This window comes from Alnus glutinosa, chromosome 1, assembly GCF_958979055.1.
Source record: "Alnus glutinosa chromosome 1, dhAlnGlut1.1, whole genome shotgun sequence".
In the NCBI taxonomy this organism is placed as follows: Eukaryota; Viridiplantae; Streptophyta; class Magnoliopsida; order Fagales; family Betulaceae; genus Alnus; species Alnus glutinosa.
Window position 1 is genome coordinate 51,114,540 of NC_084886.1, and position 21,862 is coordinate 51,136,401.

The following is a 21,862-nucleotide window of genomic DNA, read 5'->3' on the forward strand; positions in this document are numbered from 1 at the left end:
GAAGTTGGTTTGATAACTTTATTTGATAGGGGTAGGTGGCAGATTGGGACATTGGAGTAGGTAACCAAAAGTGGGTAAGAATGTTATTTTTCCCATCTTTTTTTATCTTATAATAAAGTCTCTTTTTATTTTATTTAGGTGTTAATGTAATATCCATAAAACAATTTAATTTTTTACGACAAGAAAAAATAACAATTTTAAGAAACGAATGGTTTACATTTTAATCACATGTGGATTGAATATTCTAAAATTATGAGCACGCCTGTGGAAGAAAATTCAAATTGCTGTGCATATCTAGTCGTATGAACATTCATTTGGTGCACGATATGATTTTGCCAAATCCTAAAGAAAAAATAGCCAAGCAAATGGAATATCTATTCAGTGGTGTTTTGCTTTTTCAACAAATAAACAATAATGTACCTACCAACAGCAATTAATTTCTTGATGTGATACCACAATTATAGTTTTTGAATATTTCATTTTCTTCCGATAAAAATAAGATATCAATTCTTTAATTTTTAATAATCTCTAATTTCTTATTTTTCCTTTTCCTCATCTTCTCATGCTCCTTAAAGAAATATAATAAATTATAAGTAATCAAGGATGATAAATACTGAAAACCAAAATCTGAATAATTTATTTTAAAATAATAATAAAAAATGAAGTTATTCTAAAAAATATAGCCAAATTTATTCAGTAAGTCTTGTTCATCTATTCAAAGACTTACTGTGTGCCGCGTAAAATCTGCTGGCATCAATCGGTGGGAGCTTATAATTGGAAATATATATATATATCAGTCATGACCATATAATAATTTTGGGCATTTAATTGGAGCTTTATTTGGTAAAATAATAAAACAAATCACAATTCACTTACTGTTGGCCGCATAAATGAGCGGGTAGCCTAATTACTTTTACTATTGGCCGCGTATCCCGTAATTAATAAATAATAATAACAATACCATTCTCGCTACACAATTTTCGTCATTCATAGCGTCACGCCACGTGGTCAACGGCCCACCCAACCTCCCGCTTAATTTTACCTAAATACCCTCGTGTCAAATGACGTTGTCGTAGAACAAATGGCTTTTCAATTTTTCAGATGACTCACGTCCAACGTTAATTTATTTATTTATCTATTTCTAACGTCGGCGTTCAGTTTCAACATTTTAACTTGAAACTGATTGACATAAATTTTAAAACAAAAATTTAATAATTAAACATTTATGTTTGTTGAAATTCGTGATCCTCAAAACGTATAGATTCAATAAAATTATTAATAAAAACACTATTTTGTGACATTGTAAGAAGAATATGCGTTTATATATACCTTGCTCTTATAATATAATATGTTATATATTTGCTCACAAAATATCATTCATAATAATAAAAAGTAAAAAATTATTATTATTATTATTATTTTTAAGGTTGAATTCAGATTCTTTTTGCTAGGATATGCAAAATTTTCTCTTGAATAACAGTTTTAATAGTAGAAGAGTAATACAATAACTATAACTTTTTTTTATAACTCGTTAATACGTGTCGGCGAGTGATTAAAATCACGTCAATTACTAAAAATATTTTTTCACGTTAGCTTTTTATTTAAAAAGTGTTTATTTGTTGTGTAACAAACATTACTTGTAGGATAATACTGTTGTGGCGATCAGAAACTGAAAGATATTATCTTAACCAACATATCCACGTCTTGAGGAGTCGGACTATTTTTATATCTTACTTATAACTGAAATCAAAATCCTTTATTTCTTAAAATGGTCCGTATATAATTGATTTATGCTTTGAATTTAAGAGTCTCATTAGGATAAATTTTAAGAATATTTTTCTTAATATATTAATAATTTGTACTGCAAATTTTTTTTAAAAATCAAATCCAACTCTTTATCCCGAGCAAGAACAAAGAGGACAAATGATAAGGCTTTGATAGACCAAAAAAAAAAAAAAAAAATTGGAGAATAAGAACATCTCCAACAGAACAAACAAATGTTTCATAATAATTAAATTTTAATCTATTAATTATTCATACTATAAACAATTTTTTATTGTTTTTTTTCTATTCCCTTTTCTTCTTTCACACACACTTTCTCTCTCTTTATTTCACACTTTCTTCCGTATGAAATAATATTTAAATAAAAAGTTCAAAATACAAAATTTGTTAGAAAAAATTTAAAAAAATAGTAATTAAAATAAAAAATTATACTTTTTTAATAACAACTTTCACTGGGATCGCTGGAAATGCTCTCAAGATTAGCTTAACAAGATTCGATAACTTCAAAGTTTACTGTCGGTTATTCGCGGAGGCTTGGAACCGAGCCTGCACGGTTTGGAAACTACGCCCAACACTAGGAACAAAATACAGACTACAGAGGCTGTCTCAAAAAAGAAAAAAGAAAAGAAAAAGACATCCAGAGTGTTTAGGAGTTTTTTTTTTTTTTTTTTTGTAATTTTTATGATACAATAGTCAAGAGGAAGGGGGGACCGGGGGAGGCAGTGTTTACTGTTTAGGACTCTTATATCCACAATTAATCTACTCCATCTCTGAAGCCCCAGAAGCGGGACCCGCCATGAGCGGCTGTCGCGTGCCGCGTAGGTAAAACTCACACGTGGCATCCGTGCAGATTCCGATCTGTCACGTCACCAAAATTATACTCGTCGACAGGTCGGACTGTGGGTAAAACTGTAATTTCAGATTGTATAGCCCACTCCTGGTCCCACTCCGTCTGAATCTCTCTAAAGCCTTTTCCTGGTTCTTTTTCTCTATAAAACCACTTCTGTGTCTGTTCAAAGAGAACCCAAAAATAGCTCTCTCTCTCTCTCTCTCTGTTTTTTTTTCCTCTCTTTTTCTTGTGCTTTCTTGGTAATCTTCCAGGGAAGCCGGTGGTTGGTTGGTTCGGTTTGGCTGGGCTCTTTCTCCAGCCTCAAATTTGTGGCACGTGACAATCAGATTCTCGTTGGTTAATTCATAAACAAAATAGTTGTAATTATTTTTATTTTTTTTCTTTTTCTGCCTAAACAACGAGTGTTGTGTTTCCTCCAAATCAGTCAGATTTTCATTTCGATTTCTGAGCCAGAAAAACACTCTGAGCTGAAGAAGACGAAGCCGAAGCCGAACGGTTTAGATCTGTAAATTATCACGTAATAATCGGAGAAAAAAGCGGTGAAAATACAAATCTTGAAACTCGAATTCTTCTCAGATTTGTGTTTATCTGGATCAGACTCAGTGTGTTTGTAATTTGAGTTTTGTTTTCCTATTCGAAGTCGAATACTAGATCCGAGTCAGAGACCTAAAAGAGCTCAAATTTCCATAAAAGAAATAGATTCAAATTTGTCCTCTGTGCTGTATTCTTGGAAACCTAGCTATTGTTGAATTTTCGGTGGATTCTCGAAAATGTTAGCGAGCTCGGGTTCGATGCTCCAGCTCCGAGCCGGTTCGTCAGGCGCTCTGCCTTCGCTTAACAATCCCTCGAACCAGCAGTCGAGACTCAATGCGGCTCCGAGAGCTCCGATAACCCGGTTTAATGCGCGATGCTCGGCGGGGGCGAAGAAGTCGGTGAATGTCATGGAGAAGAGGTTTCTGGGGAATCGATTGCGGGCGTCCGGGACTGAAAGGGTTCAGTTTTGGAGGTCGGACGGGCCCGGTAGGTCGCCGAAGCTCAGGGTCGCGGTCCGCTCGTCGTTCTCCGCGGTGCCGGAGAAGCCGCTCGGGCTCTACGACCCGTCGTTTGATAAGGACTCGTGTGGGGTCGGGTTCGTCGCGGAGCTATCCGGCGAAAGTAGCCGTAAAACGGTAAGAATATCATTTTTTTTACACTAGGATGGGCATGTGTATGTGTATCTATTTTCTTTCCGGGTCTTTGAATCTATGGGCATATTGTGGTTTTAGCAAACAGTTTTATGTCTGATATTTGTGTGCAATATGTATACTTGCATGTATCTATGTACGTCCGTACGTATGTTTGCTTGTGTGTACTCCGATCTTATGCATGTGGGTTGTGTGATTGGGTTTTTAGAATTTTGATTTTCTGGGCGTCTTTTCCGTCTTTCTTTGTGTGTACGTATGTGTTTGTTAAGTGGATGTTGGTGTGTTTACTGGGTATTTGGATGTTTGGATTTTGAGTGTGCGTGTTCTGAGGTGAGCGTTATTGTTTTATGGGTTTATTTTTGTAGGTTTCGGATGCTTTGGAGATGCTGGTACGCATGTCACACAGAGGTGCTTGTGGTTGTGAAGCCAACACTGGTGATGGGGCCGGAATTCTTGTTGCTATTCCTCACGAATTCTATGAGGAGGTTTGTTTTTATTTTTGTTTTTAAAACTGTATTTTGTACTTCCAATCTAATATATATTAAAATTAATTTTTTCCTCGCTCTGCTTTGATTGATTTATGTAAATGAGTAACAGTTTCCTTCCAGGGAATTCGTTTCTTTTTTATTTTTTTCTACTTTTGTTAATTTCTGTTTGTTTTTGACAGATCTCTGTGAAAATAAACGTGAAATTTCCTTTTCGTCCTCGGTTTTACCATTTGTGTTTTTGATGGGTCCTGGAGGATGCAACCATTTTCCACGAAGAAAAGTTTCATTTTTTTTTTTGTTTGGAAATTCTAGAAATATTTCTGTATCTTGCTGAAAGTGCAAAAATATTTTTTCTTGCATTTTATATTTCTTTGAGGGAAAATAATTCCTCAAACGGAGCTTGAGGGAGAATTAGTCGTGAGGAATATTCATTATGGTTGTGGACAATCAAATTGAAGACCCTCTTATTTTTAAGATTTAACATTTGGAGAAATCGTTCTGCATTGGTTGGTTTAAGGGTTTATTTTATTTTATTTTAAACTACTTCTACTTCCCTTTGTATTTGCGGTTTAAAATTTGGTATTCATTGTTTTTGGGTTGCCATTTCTCAGGTTGCTACGGATCTTGGGTTTGTGCTTCCACCAGCTGGGGAATATGCTGTTGGCATGTTCTTTTTGCCCAAATCGGAGAGTAGAAGGAAAGAAAGCAAAAATGTATTCACCAAGGTAATTTTCAGACTGAAAGTTTTGCTCTGTTTGCATTTGTTTGTGGTTCGGGATTGCCCAAGGGTTTTCGTATCCATTTCCACTAAGTCACTTATTTGAGTGCTACGTATCATATGCAATCATTTACTCTGTTGGAATCTCATACTACATTTGTTTGATCCTTAAACATGCAATTTAGTGCTTCAAGTTGCAGCCTACTGCACTTTCTACTAGAGTAGTAATGCTTCTTAGTTGCACGGCGACGCCAGGCTAAAACATATTTGGTTGGAAAAATTTTCCCAATTGTTTTCTGGTGATACTTGAAATTCAGAAATCCATATACGATTCAACGTGAAACAAAACGTTATACTTGGATGGTCTTCTTATGCATGTCTCTCTAAGAGGATATTAGGATTTGGGCCTAAATCCTATGCATATTGCTTCTTCACTTCCTACTCCTTGATGGGTTCCCTTCTTTAATGGAAGTGGTTTCTACTGCATACTTGCCTATGTATCACTTTGGCCAATTTGCTTTCTCGGCTTCTCATTTGATTCTTCCATGTTTTTATCCTCTGAGGTTATCATTGATGAGAAAATGTTTGCTTGTGTTTGAAGGCTGCGGAGTCTCTTGGGCATACTGTTCTTGGGTGGCGACCTGTGCCTACAGATAACACAGGATTGGGCAAGTCTGCCTTGCAGACAGAACCTGTGGTTGAGCAAGTATTCCTTACACCTACTACTCAGTCACAAGTGGATTTGGAGCGGCAGGTAGGATTCAATTTCTGATATTCTACAAGTCAGTTATAGAGATTCAAAGTGGGAAGGCATGATTCTCTTGCAATACTGTTAGGATAAGGTGTTCTTCGCCACATTGATAGTGCTGTTTTTCCAACTATTAATCTTTCGAACAAAGCATGTGTCCAACTAGGAACTAATTTTGAGAAATTAATAGGTTAAAAAACTATTTGCATGATTCATGATCCTAATTGTCAAAAAAAAAAAAAAAAAAAAAAAATCCTTAAGATACAAATGAAACAATGGATTTGATCATTTGTGGCTTAGTTTATTTTGGTAGTTAATATTGGAACATTTTGATAGCCTTATCCTATTGCTTTTTGTGCAGATGTACATACTGAGGAGGGTTTCAATGATTGCCATTAGAGCTGCATTAAACCTTGAATATGGTGGTGCTAAGGACTTCTATATTTGTTCTCTTTCCTCAAGGTGAGCTATTCTGAAAGCCACAGTATCTGTTCCAGATGCTAGGTAGTATATTATCTAGGTTCTTTGCCCTTTTGCAATTGTCATTCTTTACCTGATTTGTGCAGGACTGTTGTTTACAAAGGTCAGTTAAAGCCGAATCAGTTGAAGGATTATTATTATGCAGATATTGGCAATGAAAGGTTTACGAGCTACATGGCCCTGGTAAATATATTATCCATTACCTTTCTTCTCTCTCCACTAACTCTATACTCCAACAAACAGCATGGGAACAACTGGTAACAGAAGAGATGCAAGGTTGAGGAATGACTTCTGAGGCATTTGAGGTTTGAATGATCTCTTAAGTTCTTCCACTCCCTTGATTACTGTTTGAATTTGGATGCTGGATTAGATGCTTTGGGTGAGTTGGTAAGAAAGCTTCATTATCAAGATAATCATGTTTGCAGAAACTTGGTGCGGCACTCTTTGTGATCAGTTGTCGGGGATGAAAATTTTCAATTGAGTGGTGGGGAAGGAAATTGCGTTGGTTAAACTAGCTTAGGGTTTCCAAGAATTAGTATCGCTGCCATATAAGTGTCCAAACAGAACTTCACATGTATCCACATCAATTTCTTATACTAGAATATAGTGATGGGATTGCTGATGACAGGCTTGGTTCTTTTGATTGATGCAGATACACTCGAGATTCTCAACGAATACGTTTCCCAGCTGGGATCGTGCTCAACCTATGCGTATCTTGGGCCACAATGGAGAAATCAATACACTTAGAGGCAATGTAAACTGGTATGTCATTGAGTAAAAAGAGTTCTTTTGTATTCTTAAGTTAATAGTGGGATTGAATTTTTTAGCCCATTACTGATATAGGTCCTGATGAACATAAAAACAGGACATGCCTTGTTCAATAAGTTAATGTGATTGATATATTACCTTCGTACCTTGACTTAGACTATTTCTTGATTTCCTCTCAAGAATGATTGTTTATGGCTCAAGTTAATAAGGGTGATATCATCTCACAGCAACCGATGTTTTCTATGCTTGGCACTGGGAAACCTCGTAAAGGTTGGTAATGTCAGGGAATGTACTTGTCATTTTGATAAAGACTACATTTTATCTCAACGGGCTTGCTTGTCAAGAATTGAGTATGATAAATGACAGTTCATAAGATATATTCTCTGTTCACGCTGCTCAGTTAGTGATTTCTTGAGCAGTACAAATGACATCTGGAACATTGGCCAGACTTCCAGTCTTTGAAGTTTTTTATATTGATTTGTTGTCTTTAAGGTCAGTTTATACTGTTTCATGTAAGGACGACAAGCATTTGCGACTAACTGTTCGGAATCCGCTTGCCAAAGAGGTTGAGTTTGTTTATGACACCACGACCTTGGTCTAAATGTGTCTCTACAACCTTACTTGCAACAACCTGCTTGTCCATTTTATCAGTTCACAAATTCATTAAAATGTAGGAAAGTGAAAAATGGCATTTCTGGCCCATAGACTGCACATGATCTCATCAAAGCTTAGTATCAGAATGATGAGAACATATAGGCTGACACATTTTACATTTTACTCAGGATGAAGGCACGTGAGGGTCTATTAAAGTGTAACGAGCTTGGTCTCTCAAAGAATGAGTTAAAGAAGCTTCTACCAATTGTGGATGCCAGTTCATCTGATTCAGGTCACTTTTAACTTAGATCTTGCATATGTGCATGCATATATCGTAGGTATACAGAAATTCTTGCATGAACAAAAATCTAATTTCTTTTTACATGTGAAGGCTTAATGTGAGATGAATTACAAAGTTCTGCACGTGATCTTATTATATTCTGAGTTGTCTTTATATGAATTTTTTCCTCTACAGGAGCTTTCGATGGTGTCCTTGAGCTTCTGGTTCGAGCTGGTAGAAGTCTCCCTGAAGCTATTATGATGATGATTCCTGAAGCATGGCAAAATGACAAGAATATAGATCCTCATCTAAAGGCGCTATATGAATACTTCTCTGCTCTAATGGAGCCATGGGATGGGCCAGCTCTTATATCATGTAATAATTCTAAAATTTTAACTGACTCTTTGGTTTGCTTTATACTTCATCTAATCTTTTAGCTTTGTATTTGTGCAAAATCATTTGCAGTTACTGATGGCCGCTATCTGGGAGCAACATTGGATCGCAATGGGCTGCGGCCTGGTCGTTTCTACATCACCCACAGTGGACGAGTTATAATGGCCAGTGAAGTTGGTGTAGTAGACATTCCACCTGAAGATGTGTATAGGAAAGGAAGACTAAACCCTGGCATGATGCTTTTGGTTGATTTTGAAAATCATGTTGTGGTAGATGATGAAGCCCTTAAGCAGCAATACTCATTGGCAAGGCCTTATGGCGAGTGGCTTAAAAGGCAAAAAATTGAACTCAAGGACATAGTTGACTCTGTTCATGAATCTGAAAGGGTCCCTCCTCCTCTTGCGGGAGTGATTCCAGTAAGTACGAGATCACTGTTCTCTTTGATTTTCCTTTGTGGGCAATTCTCATTTTCGTTAATGTATTTTGCAACTTTTAGGCATCTAGTGATGATGACAACATGGAAAACATGGGCATTCATGGTTTATTGGCTCCATTGAAAGCTTTTGGGTATGCAAATCTCTGTACTGCTTTTGCTACTGCTTTCTTCATTTTTGCATTTTACAGGAAATCATTTTCAATATTTGGCTTCCCTATGCAGTTACACTGTTGAAGCCTTGGAAATGTTGTTGCTTCCTATGGCAAATGACGGTGTGGAAGCCCTTGGTTCTATGGGAAACGACACTCCGTTGGCTGTAATGTCTAACAGAGAAAAGCTCACTTTTGAGTACTTCAAGCAAATGTTTGCCCAAGTAACAAACCCTCCAATTGATCCTATTCGGGAGAAGATAGTCACCTCCATGGAATGTATGATTGGTCCGGAGGGTGACCTGACAGAAACCACTGAAGAACAATGTCATCGTCTTTCACTGAAAGGTCCTCTTCTATCTATCGAAGAAACAGAAGCAATAAAAAAGATGAATTATAGAGGTTGGCGAAGCAAAGTTCTAGACATAACTTATTCTAAAGACCGAGGTAGGAAGGGATTGGAGGAGACCTTGGATAGGCTTTGTGCTGAAGCACATGATGCAATTAAGGAGGGTTGCAGCTTACTTGTGCTTTCTGATAGAGGTATCATATTTTCTCTTTTTTATTTGAGTACATTTAATTGCAGTAAATGGAATGGAAAACCATCTAAAATAATGGTCTGTTGAGTTATTGACTGATTTATTTTTCATTCTTTGAATGCGTAGCTTTCTCACCTAAGCGTGTTGCGGTAAGCTCCCTCTTGGCTGTCGGGGCTGTCCATCAATATCTCGTTAAAAAGCTTGAGCGCACCCAAGTTGGGTTGATAGTTGAAACTGCTGAACCACGTGAAGTGCACCATTTCTGTACTCTTGTTGGATTTGGTGCAGATGCTATATGCCCATACTTGTCTATAGAGGCCATTTGGAGATTGCAAGTTGATGGAAAGATCCCACCAAAATCGAGTGGCGAGTTCCGCTCAAAGGAAGAGCTGGTCAAGAAGTACTTCAAAGCAAGCAGCTATGGAATGATGAAGGTTCTTGCCAAGATGGGGATATCGACTTTGGCTTCTTATAAGGGTGCTCAGATTTTTGAAGCTCTGGGTCTTTCGTCAGAAGTGATAGAGAGGTGCTTTGCAGGAACTCCAAGTAGAGTTGAGGGTGCAACATTTGAGATGCTTGCTCGTGATGCATTTCATCTGCATGAGTTGGCATTTCCCTCTCGGGCTTTTCCTCCCAAAAGTGCAGAAGCTGTAGCACTGCCAAACCCAGGTGATTATCATTGGAGGAAAGGTGGTGAGATTCACCTGAATGATCCCCTTGCTATATCCAAGCTGCAGGAGGCCGCCCGAACTAACAGTGTTGCTGCCTACAAAGAATACTCCAAACTTATTCATCAATTGAATAAAGCCTGCAATTTACGGGGCCTTTTGAAATTTAAAGAGGCAGAGGTGAAAGTTCCTTTGGATGAAGTTGAACCTGCCAGTGAGATTGTGAAACGGTTCTGTACTGGGGCCATGAGTTATGGATCGATATCTCTGGAGGCGCACACAACATTGGCTATTGCTATGAATAAAATTGGAGGAAAATCAAATACAGGTTTGCTTGTCTCCCTTTATAGACTTCATCTTGGTTTTATTTGTAACTAAGGTCCTTTTCTTTATTGGTGTCTTGTCAAGGTTTGTCTAGTGCCATACAATTTATACAGCAGTTAGGTGAATGTATTTGAATTAGGATTTGGAATTGATTACTTTTGCATTGCTCACTTATTGAGAATCTCTTTAGGCATTTTCTGTAGTTAAATGTAAGAATTTCTTACACATGAATTTTCTTATTTTAGAAAAAGAAAAGTTAATACCAACTTATGATGGGGATTTACTTTTTAAAGTTAAAGCTACCTTAATGAATTGTTCTTTTATTTTTATTTATTATTATTATTATTTTTTTCATCCTTTGCTGTTATCTTTTATATATCTTCTATACAACTTTTTATCAGTTTTTTAGGATTTTTTTTCAAGTTTATTTCTACAGCTTTGAAAGATTACTTTTCTCCCTCGGTTCAATTACTACACATGAAAGGTTAACTGTTGATTATCATAGCAATATTTTCAAATCATTGATTCTTATTTTGATTTCTGTTAAAGGAGAGGGAGGTGAGCAACCATCTCGTATGGAGCCTCTTCCAGATGGTTCAATGAACCCAAAAAGAAGTGCAATTAAGCAGGTTGCAAGTGGGAGATTTGGAGTTTCAAGTTATTACCTTACCAACGCTGATGAATTACAGATAAAAATGGCTCAGGTATCTTTTTGATATTTTATGTTTGGACTTCCTTCGATTATATCTTTTAATTTTCATATATTCCTGTTTTGCCCTTTATTCCTATTGGAATGGTGGTTCCTCTTGTTCATGGCAGATGATGCTATGTCTGCAAAGCACCTTTGGGTGCCTTTGCATCTTTAATTGATACCTACACTTGACAGTTGGTGAGGTTAAATATAAACTGAATTTTTTATTTCTCTGCAACTGATTTTGTTTTAACTTTGGTCTTCATCATTGCTCAGGGGGCCAAGCCTGGTGAAGGAGGAGAACTTCCTGGCCACAAAGTTGTAGGAGAAATTGCGGTTACCAGGAATTCTACTGCTGGGGTGGGACTTATTAGTCCACCTCCCCATCATGATATATATTCAATCGAAGACCTCGCCCAGTTAATTCATGATCTTAAGGTATGTATACATGCTGTTTTTGTACTGTGTGCAATGAGCCGACCAATATTGATGTCCCATTTAAGGGCCTAATGGGGTGGACGGCAAGGTAACCCCCTCCCCCCACCCCCCCACCTGGAAGGCCTTGTTTTTTGTTTGGGGGGTAGGGGGTGTCTCATTTCTTTTGTCAGAGTGATGTTTGGCAATGCTTTGTATGGGGCAAATAGGAATTGAAATTTGATACCTTTTTTTTTTTTTTTTTTTTTTTTTTTTTTTTTTTTTTTTTTTTTTTTTCGATTTATAGAACTCCAACCCTGCGGCTCGAATAAGTGTGAAGTTGGTATCTGAAGCTGGTGTGGGAGTAGTTGCTAGTGGAGTAGTCAAGGGGCATGCTGACCATGTCTTGATCTCTGGTCATGATGGAGGTACAGGGGCATCTAGATGGACTGGAATTAAGAATGCTGGGCTGCCATGGGAGCTTGGTTTAGCAGAGACTCACCAGACATTGGTTGCTAATGACCTCCGTGGCCGAACGGTTCTCCAGACAGATGGTCAACTGAAAACTGGAAGAGATGTGGCCATAGCTGCCCTTCTTGGTGCGGAAGAGTTTGGCTTCAGCACAGCACCTCTCATAACTCTTGGTTGCATCATGATGCGAAAGTGCCACAAAAATACCTGCCCTGTTGGCATTGCTACTCAAGATCCGGTACTTCGAGAGAAGTTTGCTGGGGAACCGGAACATGTTATAAATTTTTTCTTCATGGTAGCAGAAGAAATGAGGGAAATTATGTCACAGCTTGGATTTCGAACTGTAAATGAGATGATTGGCCGTTCGGATGTGCTTGAAGTGGATAAAGAAGTGACTAGAAACAACGAGAAGCTGGAGAATATTGATCTCTCCCTATTACTTAGACCTGCCGCCGAACTTCGGCCTGAAGCTGCACAGTACTGTGTCCAGAAACAGGATCATGGCTTGGACACTGCATTGGACCAAAAACTTATTCCACTTTCCAAAGCTGCATTAGAAAAGGGTCTTCCTGTATACATTGAAACACCAATCTGCAATGAGAACCGTGCTGTTGGAACTATGCTTAGCCATGAAGTGACTAAGCGCTATCAAATGGCTGGGCTTCCTTTGGACACCATCCATATCAAATTCAATGGAAGTGCAGGTCAGAGCCTTGGAGCGTTCCTCTGCCCCGGAATCACGCTTGAGCTTGAAGGTGACAGCAACGACTATGTTGGTAAAGGGTTATCGGGTGGCAAGATTGTAGTTTATCCTCCAAGGAAAAGCAAATTTGATCCTAAAGAAAACATTGTAATAGGTAACGTGGCTCTCTATGGGGCAACAAGTGGCGAGGCGTACTTTAATGGGATGGCAGCAGAAAGATTCTGCGTACGGAATTCAGGGGCTAAGGCAGTTGTGGAAGGTGTTGGTGATCATGGATGCGAGTACATGACTGGTGGGACTGTCCTCGTGCTTGGAAAAACTGGCAGGAATTTTGCTGCCGGTATGAGTGGTGGTATTGCTTATGTTCTTGACGTGGATGCAAAATTCCAATCTCGATGCAATCCTGAGCTTGTAGATCTTGATAAAGTTGAAGAAGAAGAGGATATCATGACTCTTAGAATCATGGTTCAGCAACATCAGCGTCACACAAACAGCCAGCTAGCCAAAGAAGTACTTGCTAACTTTGAGAATCTTCTGCCTAAATTCATTAAAGTTATCCCTAGGGAGTATAAACGGGCCCTCGCAAACTTGAAAGTAGAGGGAGCCTCCAAGGAGGTTGCGGAACATGCTGCTAAGGAACAAGATGAGGCAGAACTAATCGAAAAAGATGCTTTTGAACAGCTTAAGAAGTTAGCAGCTGCATCTTTGAATGAGAAATCCAATCAGGTATTCCATTTTGAATGTAATCAGCATTAGTTTTTACCTGGGAATACAAACCCTCCCCCCCCCCCCCCCCCCCCCCGGGCCCCTCTGCTACTACATAAATTCTCGATTAATAGTATAATACTATGATACAAAAATTGTGGAGGGGTGAACCAAATTCCATTCCATGTTATTAGAAGTTGAGTCCTTAGCTCCCCCATATTGATTTCTTGGCCAGGGAGTTGGACTTCAAAATCACTTTACTTTTGAGTTTTCTTCTCTGCTTTAGTTTTCTAGTTCACTGAGAAAAATTCAATATTTGTTAATGCACTGCTACAATTTTTTGGCTTTTCACAACCTTAATAGTCTCATTACCACTTTTATTTGCCCTACTTTTGGTGGGGTTGCTGAGGAGGTTGGGGGTGGCATACCAGCATGCTGGTTACTGGTGACCCGGATAGTTGTATAATTTGTGCGACTGATGTGAGTTTTTGATATTTACAGAAGGTAGAAGAGGCTAAATCATTGAAGAGGCCTACTCAGGTTACTGATGCTGTTAAACATCGAGGTTTCGTTTCTTATGAGCGTGAAGGTGTGCAATACAGGGATCCTAATGTTCGGATGAATGACTGGGAGGAAGTTATGGAGGAATCAAAACCTGGCCCACTTTTAAAGACTCAGTCCGCACGTTGCATGGACTGTGGTACTCCTTTCTGCCATCAGGTAAGAGTTGGTCTTTGATTTTACCTTTTTTAAAACCATTTGTAGTTATATTTTCTACACTTTTAAACGTTCACTAGAATTTTTGCTCATTTAAATCTCTTTTTAAATTTGCAGGAGAATTCTGGATGTCCTCTTGGAAACAAAATACCTGAATTTAATGAGTTAGTGTACCAAAATAGGTGGCGTGAGGCATTAGACCGGCTCCATGAGACAAATAACTTCCCGGAGTTCACTGGCAGAGTGTGTCCTGCACCTTGTGAAGGTTCTTGTGTCCTGGGCATTATTGAGAATCCTGTATCTATCAAGAGCATTGAGTGTGCCATTATAGACAAGGCGTTTGAGGAGGGATGGATGGTACCACGACCTCCCCTCAAGAGAACGGGGTATGCATTCTCAGAATCTATGGACAAGAGTTTATATTTTCTTTCAAGTTTCCTTTTTTTATTGGTTATAGTTTTCCTTGACTGGTGCTGTTTGAAATGGTTTTCCTTTGTTAAGTTATTGGCTGAGACAATTACTTTCTGTTGTATTACCCAGTCAAAATAGTCCTTCCGTTACATGAATAAAATTTAATGTGTATGGTTGCAGTAAAAGAGTAGCGATTGTTGGAAGTGGACCAGCTGGATTGGCTGCTGCTGATCAGCTAAACAGAGTAGGTCACATAGTGACCGTGTATGAGCGTGCTGACAGAATTGGAGGGCTTATGATGTATGGTGTTCCAAACATGAAGACTGACAAAGTGGATGTAGTTCAACGGAGGGTGAACCTTATGGCCCAAGAAGGTGTCAATTTTGTTGTTAATGCTAGTGTTGGAACTGATCCCGTGTACTCTCTTGATCGGCTCCGAGAGGAGAATGATGCTGTTGTTTTGGCTGTAGGAGCCACAAAACCAAGGTAATTCATTGCAGGTGGAAAGATGGAGATTATTGATTTGTCTTCTGATCTTGCATATCCACCAGAAATTTGTATTGCTAAACAACTTGTTGTAGAGCATGTTTAAAGTTGATTTTTTATTTTTTATTTATTTTTTGTGCAGGGACCTTCCTGTACCCGGACGGGAGCTATCAGGAGTCCATTTTGCTATGGAGTTTCTTCATGCAAACACTAAAAGCTTGCTTGATAGCAATCTCCAGGATGGTAACTACATTTCTGCCAAGGGCAAGAAAGTTGTGGTCATTGGTGGAGGTGACACTGGCACTGACTGCATAGGGACATCTATTCGGCATGGCTGTAGTAGCATTGTAAATTTGGAGCTTCTGCCCCAACCACCGCAAACTAGGGCCCCAGGCAACCCGTGGCCACAGGTTTATTTTGACTTTCTTCCCAATGTCTCCTTTGTGGTGCACGTTAATGTAGAGCATTGTTCCCTCTAGTTTCCAATTGTCCTGTATTACAACCTTAATTGAGAACTGCTTGTTTCTTGCTTTGCCTACAGTAGTCAAATTTGTTTGATGGTCCTTTTTCCGTGCTATAGTTGTTCGACCATCTCTTTTATGTGCAGTAAACAGAATTTGCATGAGATTAATGACTACTACTGAGTAATACGTGTTTATGTTGAATGAATTATATGGAAGTATTGGGTTGTTATTTTTGAGATAAAAGAGCAGAAAAGGAGTATGTCAGCTGTACTTGTAGATGTTTATGTAATTAGTTCCTTTTATTTTGGGATTGCAGTGGCCTCGTGTATTCCGCATAGACTACGGCCATCAGGAAGCTTCTGCCAAGTTTGGAAAAGACCCAAGATCTTATGAGGTATTGACTAAGCGGTTTGTGGGAGATGAGAAGGGGGCATTGAAAGGACTTGAAGTTGTACGGGTCCGCTGGGAGAAGGATGCTAGTGGAAAGTTTCAGTTTAAGGAAGTTGAGGGCTCTGAGGAGATCATTGAGGCTGACCTTGTCCTACTAGCCATGGGTTTCCTTGGCCCGGAGTCGGTTAGTTTTTTTACTTTGTTGTTCCCTCATAAGTCATAATTCCTTTTTAGAATGAAACCAGCGACCAAGTTGACTTTCTTTCCTGGAGGAATGTCTGAGGACAAGCAAATCATGTATTGGCGAATATTAATTAGAAAAAACTGACTAATCAAATGTGGTTGAATTACATTGTTTGTTAAAAGAGAGTTGCTCACTGGTATTCCGCACTTTGTTTTTCCAGACAGTAGCAGAGAAGTTGGGAGTGGAGCGAGACAATCGATCAAACTTCAAGGCGGAGTATGGTCGTTTCTCAACCAGTGTGGATGGGGTCTTTGCAGCTGGGGATTGCCGGCGTGGCCAATCACTGGTGGTATGGGCAATCTCTGAAGGCCGGCAAGCTGCTGCACAGGTTGACAAATATCTTATAACAGAAGAAAAAGACCTTGCTGTTAGCCCTGGGATCAAGGAAAACCTTATCAAGAGGCATCATGACCTTACCAAGAGGCACCAGGACAGCAGCAAACACACAGTAATGAAATAGGTGACCTCCAATTTTCTTTCCCATACAGTATTCAAAAGAAAGAAAAGTACAGAAAAAACTATTCCTAAATTGGTATTTCTCAAGTACAAACCCACAAGCGATGCTCAACTCCCAGTTCTATAATCGAGGCCAAGGGACTTCTGAAAGGTTGAGCAGGAGGAATTCCATGGTATGATTTTGCAGAAGCAAGTAGTAGCTTGAATTGGGCTGGGTATAGTGTTCAATTTCTTCATTAATAATGTTTATAGTTTTTACTCCCCCCGTCTTGTTTAAAGGGATTAGCTCATGTGGTTGTTTATTAAGGAATAATGTACAGTCTTGTTTCATAATTTATTTTTTAAGAATTATATATTGGAAATTTTTGATGTTGTATTGGAATGAAGTTTCGAGGTTGCCAAGCATGTTTGAATTATACAATAGTTACGAAATGTTCTTGAATTTATATTTTCTTGAGTAATAGGAATGAATATCTTCATTATGATCTCATATAACCAAGGATGGTGCCCATCCCTTGATTTTGAGGCTTGAATGCAAGGATAAGAATCACAGGGACAAAGAAAAGGATATAAAATGGGAGAACGAGTTCCCAAGCATCAAGAGTTCTGAATGCTTTGGTTGTAAAACTTGCATGTATTTAGCGTATGTAAATGAACAAAGTCATAACTAAAATTCCATTTGAAATACAATGTGAATTTCTTTTTTCTTTTCTTTCCTTTTTTTTAATTTCCTTTTTTTTTTTAAAAAAAAAAATTAATTTTAAATATATATAAATTTTATTAAAAAAAATTTGCGTGTGAAGTGGCCAACAATTCCTGCATTGTGATTAGTTGGCCTAACCAAAGAACTAGAGGTAAAATACCTATCAAAATGTGAAAGGTTTCATGAGAGTAACCGTCATATTGATCCACAATCTATGAGAGCTGAAGAAGTCACCAAACAAAAAGCAACAAGATGCTAGAACTGAAACGAAGTCATTTTATTTTCAAGGAAATCATATGCATCCATAAATCTTGACGGATCAGAGCGTCGTTTTGTCCTTCCCTCAAACTAAACTCGTTGACACATAATACGACAGCAGAGTACTTACAGTTTGATTATTTAGCAAAATGATAAACAGCACGTCGAAGTCTTGATCACGTTAGTGCTTCCATGGTACTTATTCTTGGTCAGATCAGATGCATCCGCCCAACTGCCAAAGGTGATAGGAGGATAACAAAATCAATGGAATATCTAGTTGAAAAATTACTAGCCAGGAGGGGCTTGATAATGTTAAATACAACTTTCCGTAACTGATGTATCATTGTATGAATGCATTGCATAAAATCAAGTTGACATAGAAGTGTTTCGCAGCATATATTATCTATCTGAATTTTGATACCCTGCAGATAACATTTGGCCACTGCAGAAAATATTTATGCTCACCAGTACGGCCTCTATCTCCTTGTCTGAGACCGGTGTTCGTTTTGGCTGAAGAGTAGCTTGGCCTCCCACAGCGGTGTTTGTGGGTGCTGCTGGAACATCTGACCTTGAAATGGTAATGTTGTGAGTGTCCCTATTTGTTGATGCATGTTGAGCTTGAGATGCAGAACCTGTTCGTGGAAAGTTAGGGCGCTCTTTAACAAGTATCTTATAGACACACACTAAGAAACAAACTGGCAAAGCTACAACGCAAATCTGTACTTAAGATTGATAGAAGTAAATGCAATTATGCTTCTACAAGAGTAACCAAAAAGAAAGGTAGTGCAGGGACATGCTTTACCATGCAATTAAGTTTGTGGTTAGTTACTCTCTTGGCATGTGAACCAAGAGCGAGACCAAGAATACATCAATGAACAGAAAAAAGTGACCAAGGTGTTTAGGATCACTAACAGATGCATTAATCATGAAGCCATTCCCTGAAAAATCCATTAATTATCTCATTTATCAAAATGTATGGAGCTAGCATGAACCCACTTTTTGATACTGCAAGTCAAGTGACTTGAGTTCCTAAAAGTTTTTATCCAACATATCAAAACTACAATGTAAAAACAATAAAAGGGCGCAGGGTGACCCGCATAGTAGTCATATACGTACTAGTCCATACACGTGCAGCCATATTGTCCACGCTAATGTCATATTTTTCATAAAGAAACAGACAACCAACACTAAAATCTTATCCATCTCTCTCTGCCTCACCCTCGATTCGTACCAAGACTAACTTATCATCAGTAGACCACTAAAATTGACTGCTGGTGCATCATAACAAATTGCATGCTATGCCACATGTACAGCTTCTATTCTTATAAAGGAAAAAACTGAAGGTTTAAGGACCAATCAAAGCCATAATCCAGAAGCACCAGAACTTTTGCACAGATATCTTAACCTATTTATTTCCCATAAGCATACAATACAACTTGAATAACACCATACTAGATCAATGCAAGTAAAAAGGCCCCATTGCTTTAATTGGTATCAACTTCATTGCCTTCTGCTCCAATGTATGCTTTCTTTTTGGCTTCCTTTTTGTTCTGCTAGAGATTCAAATCACTTTAATAAGATCAAAACTTCTGTAAAGCCACTAACATTTCTATTTTTTACAACCTCTCTGTGCTCACCCGTCCCTTTTTGTCAGCAGCATCCATATTCTACAATCTGAGCTCCACACCACTCACTAAGGCATCACTGTTCCTCATTACTCATAAGAGAACCATCCGAGCCTACATTCCTTTACATAGTCCCTGAATACTACTTCCTCCAGCTTCTAATTACTATGTTTAACTTAAGTAAATCCTTCATGAATCATACTGTTCGGTAATGGCTGCGGAATCTCCTCTCTGCTCCATGATATCATTTTGATCTCCCGCAATTTCTCCCTTCCCAAACCATGACCTTTGGGTCCTCCCCTTGTCCTTGTAATGCCCCAGTTGAATCACAGAAGACCTAACAAGTACAGCTACAGCCACATCAATCAATCTAGCATAACATTTCTGAACAAAGCTATTCGCCATCATTTATTGTTTCGCTTCTCAAAACATACTCATGCTCCTTTGTTACTCTTGAATGCAAACAGGTCATCCATCTCAATAGCTCATGAATATATAGTTGGACCATAAATTAGCCAATTCGAACTAGATAATTACGAAAGCTTCCATATGCTACAGTATGAAATAAAACAAGAATGACCCAGCATTCAGTTTGGCAAAACAACATAATAAAGATGCACAAACCTTGAATCAATCAAAGTATAAAGCATCCCCAATTAAAATTTGAACCAAACTTTCTATCCCAGTATTTCTTTCTTAAACTGCCATTTAAGTAGGAAGTATAGCTTAAACAAAAAAGAAGAAGGAAGTATAAGAATCAATCATCATATGCGTGCAAATGGAAGTCATAACAACAAATCAATTAACAACAAAATTTAAAAGAAGCAAAGAAAAGAATGAAAAGAAAATAGAGAGAGAGAGAGAGAGAGAGAGAGAGAGAGAGAGAGAGAGAGAGAGAACCTGAAGCTGAGGATTTTGGGTGTCTTTGTGGGAATTTAATGCGTGGAATTCTCTTCAAGATCTGCCCTTCTCCACCCATTATCGCGTTCTTCTGCTTTACCTTTCTGTTGCTCTATTCTCTTCCGCTTGCTTATTATCTGGGTTTCGCTTAAGGAAGCGTAGCACGTCAAGGCAAAATCACAAGACTTGTACGGTTGTACCCGTGTTTAGGGGCGTGTTTGGAGCTTCCCTTCATCCCTTGTAAGGCTTAAAAGCGCTTTGGAATAATCATAGTATTTGCGTTGGCATCCCTTTTTTATTTTTTTTTATTTTTTATTATTATTATTATTTTTTTTTTAATGACACTTGGAATAATGACAGACATTATTACACTAGACTACCACACGTTGGTATGCAATTGTAATTTTTTTTTTTTTTTTTTGAGAATATAGTAATATTTATTGAATAAAAAATTCAATCACCGAGGAGCAATAAGCTCCTTATATACAATATCACATATATAATTTGAAAATTTTTCAATTCAAACTCTATTTATGACACTAAAATAGTCTTTTTAACTATAATATTAGCTATAGTATTTACATTCTGCTTGACATGTTCGATGCTCCAAAATCGCACTTGGCGCAACTCCATTTTGATTCCATCCACAATATTTATAATATTATTCTAATTTTTACTTGTCGCTTTAACCATATTTATAATTTGTAGGGCATCTCCGTACATAATCATATCATTAAAGCTTAACTCTTTGCTTAATCATATATCATGTAAAGCTGTCAAAGCTTTTGTCATCCCACGTTGACATGCAAATTAGTGGGCAGTAGATGAAGAAAAAGAATGAATTATTACGGATAAAAGAAAAAAGCATCATAATTTTTAATGCATGTTTATTTCATTTTCCTTCTTTTAGCTTGTTTCTCATTAACCATTTTATCCTTTTGTCTCATTAATATTAAACCATACAAATAAATGCAAAAGCCGTCATAGAGAAAAATATGACACATCACACAAGTTTGTAACTTGTAAGGAAAACCTATGAAAATGATAACCATCCATGATAATCTGCTTTCTTCTAGAAATATATAAACATGCTTAAAAGAAAAAAAGACAGGTTAATTTGACTATAAGTTATTAACAATATGAAATTGAATGTTGCAGGTTAAATCTTGCAATTTGGCAAAATAAAAATGTGCGTACTTATCCTAGCATTTGAAAAAGAAAAGATGACTTTTGTGAAAAAAAAATAAAAAATTAGCACCGTTTGATACCAGTTTTAAAAACATATATATATATATATATATTTTAAAATTTTCAAAACCAAAAATACACTTTTTCATAAAATTATTAACAAACAATTCAAAACACAAAACACTTTTAAAACACAAAACATATTTTTAAATATAGACTCCACAAAAAAAGAAAAAGAAAAAAGACACTTATCATCTTTGTATCTAATCAAAACATTTCTAAACCACAATCAAAATACTTTTTTGAGCAAATCTTCACCTCTTGGTAGTGTGGTAGCTAAATCTCCAATTTTTTTTTTTTTGTTTTTAATCTTAAAAAAAAAATCCTTTTCTTTTTCTTAAAAATAAAAATGAATAAATTAAATAATTGAGGTTTTCTTGTTCTTGGGCAAGTTTTAGGGAAGGCCTGGGCCTATCGTAAGACTTAACAAAGTAGGGCCCATCATTATCCCAGACCCGTATCCACATCCCTAAATGGCTAATGCCAATGGAACTGCAAGTAGCCCACAAAAGATAAAGAGGTACATTCGTTCACGTTGCAAAATGCAAAATGGTGCGAGCAACACGTTGCTGCAA

At 37.6% G+C, this 21,862-nt stretch overlaps 2 protein-coding genes across 3 annotated transcripts; one reads left to right on the top strand and one right to left on the bottom strand.

Annotated features, from left to right (window-relative positions):
- Positions 1-2,807: 2,807 nt before the first annotated feature.
- LOC133857515 (glutamate synthase [NADH], amyloplastic) lies at positions 2,808-16,958 on the top strand. Of its 2 annotated transcripts, XM_062292783.1 has the most exons (22): positions 2,808-3,801; positions 4,182-4,301; positions 4,916-5,029; positions 5,624-5,776; positions 6,132-6,232; positions 6,337-6,433; positions 6,903-7,012; positions 7,801-7,904; positions 8,088-8,267; positions 8,358-8,701; positions 8,782-8,852; positions 8,944-9,413; positions 9,536-10,405; positions 10,951-11,105; positions 11,369-11,530; positions 11,814-13,406; positions 13,887-14,105; positions 14,220-14,488; positions 14,694-14,999; positions 15,142-15,409; positions 15,780-16,037; positions 16,258-16,958. In XM_062292783.1, exons 1-22 carry the CDS (start codon positions 3,403-3,405, stop codon positions 16,555-16,557), a joined length of 6,663 nt encoding a protein of 2,220 aa, XP_062148767.1. In that variant the 5' UTR covers positions 2,808-3,402; the 3' UTR covers positions 16,558-16,958. The 2 variants fall into 2 exon arrangements, with proteins under 2 accessions (XP_062148767.1, XP_062148774.1); XM_062292790.1 differs by lacking the exons at positions 2,808-3,801; positions 4,182-4,301; positions 4,916-5,029; positions 5,624-5,776; positions 6,132-6,232 and adding an exon at positions 6,494-6,555 and having other exon boundaries at positions 6,337-6,411.
- Positions 16,959-17,511: 553 nt separating this feature from the next.
- Positions 17,512-20,252, bottom strand: LOC133862234 (uncharacterized). Its single transcript, XM_062298009.1, has 3 exons — positions 20,040-20,252; positions 17,980-18,146; positions 17,512-17,746 (listed from the first exon to the last, which is right to left on the bottom strand). Exons 1-3 carry the CDS (start codon positions 20,116-20,118, stop codon positions 17,729-17,731), a joined length of 264 nt encoding a protein of 87 aa, XP_062153993.1. The 5' UTR covers positions 20,119-20,252; the 3' UTR covers positions 17,512-17,728.
- Positions 20,253-21,862: the final 1,610 nt, after the last annotated feature.

Excerpts from the sequence above, each read along its gene's own strand:
- LOC133857515 (XM_062292783.1), top strand. The coding sequence starts at position 3,403 with ATGTTAGCGAGCTCGGGTTCGATGCTCCAGCTCCGAGCCGGTTCGTCA. Across the intron at positions 4,302-4,915 it reads CTCACGAATTCTATGAGGAG|GTTGCTACGGATCTTGGGTT; the intron begins GTTTGTTTTTAT and ends GCCATTTCTCAG. Across the intron at positions 8,853-8,943 it reads GCTCCATTGAAAGCTTTTGG|TTACACTGTTGAAGCCTTGG; the intron begins GTATGCAAATCT and ends TTCCCTATGCAG.
- LOC133862234 (XM_062298009.1), bottom strand. The coding sequence starts at position 20,118 with ATGGGTGGAGAAGGGCAGATCTTGAAGAGAATTCCACGCATTAAATTC. Across the intron at positions 18,147-20,039 it reads CCCAAAATCCTCAGCTTCAG|GTTCTGCATCTCAAGCTCAA; the intron begins GTTCTCTCTCTC and ends TTCCACGAACAG.